Source organism: Henckelia pumila, chromosome 1 (assembly GCF_033568475.1).
Source record: "Henckelia pumila isolate YLH828 chromosome 1, ASM3356847v2, whole genome shotgun sequence".
In the NCBI taxonomy this organism is placed as follows: Eukaryota; Viridiplantae; Streptophyta; class Magnoliopsida; order Lamiales; family Gesneriaceae; genus Henckelia; species Henckelia pumila.
In genome coordinates this window covers 158920855-158926692 of record NC_133120.1, presented here as the reverse complement: position 1 = coordinate 158926692, position 5838 = coordinate 158920855, and the positions used below count along the sequence as shown (strand labels likewise).

The 5838-nt window shown below is 37.9% G+C and overlaps 1 protein-coding gene across 1 annotated transcript; it reads right to left on the bottom strand.

Annotated features, from left to right (window-relative positions):
- Positions 1-1455: 1455 nt before the first annotated feature.
- LOC140874311 (secreted RxLR effector protein 161-like) lies at positions 1456-1953 on the bottom strand. Its single transcript, XM_073277587.1, has one exon. It carries the CDS (start codon positions 1951-1953, stop codon positions 1456-1458), a length of 498 nt encoding a protein of 165 aa, XP_073133688.1.
- Between the last annotated feature and the right edge of the window lie 3885 nt (positions 1954-5838).

Sequence of the window (5838 nt, the reverse complement as noted above, 5' to 3'; positions counted from 1 at the left end):
TTAGATGTTGTTTGTAGTAATGTCTGTACATGTTGGTATATTTGTTGGAAAAAACTTGAATATGACAGAATAAAACAGAAAAAGAATTCAACAGTTGAGGCTCGTGTTGAACACGATTTCCTTAAGAAGATTTTGCCCCGCTCTTGGTGCTTACGGTGTTTGGCAATCTTCTCCCAAGATACAACAACTTCTACTTGTGAATATAGCACTATATATCACAAGTTCTTACAACCAGAAATGATATGAACTCTCTTTTGTAAAAAGAAGAAGAAACAAAATATGTGAAGAATGTATTTAAAAATCTGAGAATCTGATTATCTATATCAAAAATGATGTTTCATTCTCATATTTATATTGTTTATATGTAAAGACAAAATTTTTCACTCATGTGGTATGTCTTTTGGTAAAAATAACTGACTAAATTCACCAAAAAAAGTCAAAAATATCAGAAAATTCGAAAGAATGATGCAACGTTTCGTGTGGCCAGAAGCACCGGTGCAGGGGCGCAACATATTGCGCCCTTGCACCACTCTAGGTGCCTTGGAAAATTCCAAGGCAGAAGCACTAGTGCAGGGGCGCAATATATTGCGCCCTTGCACCACCCCTGCTTGCCTGAGCACACGCCCAGGTAGCATGACCAGTGCAGGGGCGCAATTTTTTGCGCATTTGCACCTCAATCAATTTTTTTTTTTTGAGCTTCTCAATCATTTTTCCTTTTTCGAACTTCGCATTGTTTAATTTCAATTCATTAAGCACAATCAAATTTTTCAACAATCCCCCACATGAATGAAATTAATGCATGAATGCACATGATGTCAAAGAGAGTCTACACGAAAAATTCAATGCATCAGGAGAGGTAGCTTGTGGCTTTGAACCTTCCGTAGTAGAATAATATCGGATTTACTAGGCCACGAAGTGAACATGATGTCTTTAACTTCTTGGCCGTTTATGTAAACCCAGACAATAGTACCTACACAATGAATTTTCTTCATTTCTATTGGTTTTCCGGTTGTGTCCGTTTTGGCCATGGAACACATCTTGGTTTCATAAATATTTCATTGAGGCGGCCCGTCCTCACACTTACATAGGTGGTCTCCTTTGAAAAGCATCCTACAGTACTCCGCCTTTTCCAGGCAAGGAACCATTAAAAGTTCAAACTTAACCACACTACATGCGTAGGCTACAACAATCTTAGTCCTAGGAATGAGTTGGAAAAAATTCCAGAGTGTTAACTCAAGTTATCATAATTTAGTTTTCCCATTGAACCAAGATTTTGGGTTCTCCAATCAACAAGGTTGGGTTACCACTATGAGAGATTTATTTTGTAGAATTTAAGCACATTCCTCTTGACAAGTTGTACATTTGATCTCTATTCAATGCTTTTGTAAGAGGATCCGCTAAGTTATCTTTTGATTTGACGTAATCAATTGTGATAACTCCATTTGAGATCAATTGTCATACGGTATTGTGTCTTCGATGAATATGTCGAGACTTACCATTATACATAGCATTATGTGCCCTTGCAATTGCCAATTGACTGTCACAATGTATCATAATTGCAGGCACTGGCTTTGACCAACAAGGAATATCCTCCAGAAAATTTCTAAGCCATTCTGCTTCTTCTGTGGCTTTTTTAAGTTCTATGAATTCAGATTCCATTGTTGATCTAGCAATGCAAGTTTGTTTGGATGACCTCCAAGAGACTGCGCCACCACCAATACTAAAAACATAGCCACTTGTGGATTTAGAGTCTTTGGTGTCAGAAATCCAATTTGCATCGCTGTATCCTTCAAACACCGCAGGATATCTTGTGTAATGCAATCCATACTCCAGAGTGTGCCTTAGGTATCTAAGCACCCTTGTCAAAGCTTTCCAATGAATCTCATTTGGATTACTTGTGAATCGACTCAACTTGTTTACTGCACAAGCAATATCAGGTCGAGTACAATTCATGATATACATGAGGCTTCCAATAATTCTGGAGTATTCCAATTGAGAAATCGGTTCTCCACGATTCTTATTCAAGTGGACGCTCATATCAAGAGGCGTTTTTACAGGGGAACAATCATAAGCATTAATTTTTTTCAAGACGGTCTCAACATAATGAGATTGAGACAGGACTATCGCCTCAGAAGTCCTAGAGATTTAATCCCTAGTATTACATTGGCAATGCCCAAATCCTTCATATCAAAATGTTTCGTTAACATTTTATTTGTTGCTTTTATCACTTCATGATTACTTCCCATTATAAGCATGTCATCAACATAAAGACATACTATGACATAAGAGTCTCTTGTGCCTTTAATGTAGACATACTTGTCACACTCGTTTATTTTAAATCCATTTGACAGCATTGTAGTATCAAATTTTTTATGCCATTGTTTAGGCGCTTTCTTCAGCCCATATAAGGATTTAACGAGTCGACACACCTTCTTTTCTTGACCCTGAACAACAAATCCTTTGGGTTGATCCATATAGATCTCTTCTTCCAACTCACCATTCAAGAATGCTGTCTTGACATCCATCTGGTGTATCTCAAGGTTATGCAATGACGCGATTGCAATATGTACACGAATGGAGGTTATTCTTGAGACTGGTGAATAAGTATCGAAAAAATCAAGGTCTTCTTTTTGTCTATATCCTTTAGCCACCAATCTAGCCTTGTATTTTTTGAATGTTCCATCGACTTTGTACTTTTTTTTTAGGACCCATTTACATCCCAACGTCTTGGTTCCTGGTGGAATATCCACAAAATCCCAAGTGTGATTATGAAAAATGGACTTCATTTCAGTATTGATGGCTTCTTTCCAATATGGAGCCTCAGGGCTAGACAACGCATCTTGTAAAGTCTTTGGTTCATTTTCCAGAATGTAAGTAAGAAAATCTGGTCCAAAAGACTTCACAGTTCTAGCTCTTTTACTCCTTCGAGGTTCATCTTTATGGGCAGAACCTTCATTCACCATTTCTCTAGTTCTTTTACTAAAACTATTAGAACACGTTTTCAGATCAGTGTGATATGATACCCGGAGCAGCGAAAGTTTAAAAATTTTTATTTTCTTATATGGAACAATTTCATATCATGGGTATCAAATCCTAACGATTAAAGTCAACATGTAAAATAATAATAACAATTAATATTTTACCTCTTCAAGCTATGGCTTGATTATGGACACCAACAGATTAATCTGCTATTGTTGTAAATCTCAGGAACTGATGACTCGCTCGATCAATCTCCTGAATTATGTCCACAAACAGAAAACTAAAACCCTCTGATTGATTGCACTAGAAATCAATCAGATGTTTATCGAAGAGATTTACAGATTTGATCTGTCAATTCAGAATGTAATTTTCCAAAAAATCACAGACTGAATTCTCTCTCAAAAGGGAGACAGAATTTTCAAATTCTCCTTAGAAATCTTCTAAGATTTTCGAAAATTGCTCTGTCAATTATGAGGTTGTGTGTGTTGCAGTAATTTCGAAAATTGCAAGAAAATCAATTAGTGATTTTCGAAAAATGCTCCATCTACTATATATAATTTTTGTACTGGATTAAGTTATATGTCTAATAGGACACTAACTCCTTAGGGCCCATTATCCATAACTTAAGCCCAACAAGCCAAACCTGTTATTATAGAAATTAATATACAATTCATCTTGACTCCGATTGATAAAACGATTTCAGCAATGTGCACAGAAACCATTTCTGCACCTTTTAAAGTCAAGATAATTTTTTTGAATCCGAATTCAGTGATTTCCAAAAATGTCCATCCCTATGTCATTTTAGAAAATTCTAACCCCTTTAGTTAAGAAGTCCAACTTCTCTTTCGCTAAATTTAACTCTTTAAATTTAACTATCTCAACGGGGATTAGTAATTCATTACTTGTGTGACCCTCAATGGTTCAGGGATACAGCTAGCTGTGGGCTCACAACTCCTTGTGACTCGAAACAACAATTTCCGACTTACCCATAGAATCATGGTAAGAGCGCCTAGCAACATCGCCCCATGATTCCCTAGGTATCACTGATAGTGCCTGCAAGAACCTGTAGGTTTTGGTTAGCGTACAGTACGGTCCCTTCATCCAAATATCCCGATCGAATCAACAACCATTGGTACATCGAGAGTCGTTCGAGATTCGATAACTATGCAATGCATCTTGAAGATCAAATAGTGACATCGCATGTGCTACTAGGAAACCAAGTAACCTAAATCACATCGAGTACTCTGGCCAGAGATTTGTCACACTAATATCTCCTCAGATCGCATAGGATATCCACACTCGCAAGCGTGTGGTGAATCCTTGACAACAAAGCATCGACTCCTATATGTGTCGTAACTGTACCCAATCCCGACACCTGATGACCCTCATAGAGTCGGTAAATGAGTCAAAGTATAATACTAGCATATAGAGTCTCCATGATGTTTCAAGTAGTAAGGACTAATGGTGTACAACCAAAACCGCGGACTTATCCACTCAATTAATTATAACCACTTGGAAAGTTCGAATAGGGTAGTTCGATCATTCATCATATGAATATCCATTTGCATGCTTTGAACATCTCTATGTTCCATACCAATGAAACGTGGTACTTGGCATCGCAAATGCTAGTCTCAATCTCGAGCGATCCTTATCCTTATTTGCGAACGGCTCAATTGATTAAGAACTGTTTAGAATATACAGTGAATATAAGATGCGTTTCATGATAGTGATCTCTCTTTATTCACTATCTCATCTTACTTACACTATATTATATTCAAGGTCTTTATCAAAACAACAATAGTATATCACAATATAACATTATGAAGAAAGATAAAGCAAATGTCATTAATGAATGTAAATTATATTAAACAAAGATTGTTTACAATAAGAGACTCTCAAAGCCCTTAGCCACAACTTGGCTAGCGGGGCATCAACTCTTTCAATCTCCCACTTGCCCTATATCCAACTAGTCATACTACGTAGTCTCATTGTTTCGCGATGTTTGTCAAACAATGGTCCTGGCAAGGGCTTAGTAAGTGGATCAGCGATATTGTCTGCAGAGGCCACTCTCTCGACAGTGATGTCTCCTCTTTCCACGATCTCCCGGATGATGTGGTATTTCCTCAGTATGTGTTTAGATCTTTGATGAGACCTTGGTTCCTTTGCCTGAGCAACGGCACCAGTGTTGTCACAGTACACCGGGACTGGACCAACAGCTTCAGGAATTACACCCAACTCTTGGACGAAATTCCTCATCCAAACGGCCTCTTTAGCAGCAGCTGATGCTGCAATGTATTCTGCCTTAGTGGTGAAATCCGCTGTGGTGTCCTGCTTGGAACTTTTCCAAGAGACAACACCGCCATTGAGCATGAATACAAATCCAGATGTTGATTTCGAGTCTTCCACGTCACTTTGGAAGCTAGAGTTGGTATAGCCTTCCAATTTCAATTCTCTTACCCATAAACCATGAATATATTCTTAGTTCTTCTCAAGTACTTTAGAATATCCTTCACAGCTTTCCAATGCATTTGATCGGGATTGGCCTGATATCTACTCGTGACACTCAGAGCAAAGGCTACATCCGGTCTGATAGATATAATCTCATACATGATACTACCTATGGCTGACGCATATGGTATGTGTGTTATTTTCTCTATCTCTTCATCAGTCTTGGGAGACATAGACTTGGATAGAGAAACTCCATGACACATAGGTAGATGTTCTCTCTTGGACTCATCCATAGAGAACCTCTTCAATATAGTGTCGATGTAGGTAGCTTGAGTGAGTCCTATCATTCTCTTAGATCTATCTCTATAGATCTGTATTCCTAGAATATAGGACGCCTCACCTAAGTCCTTG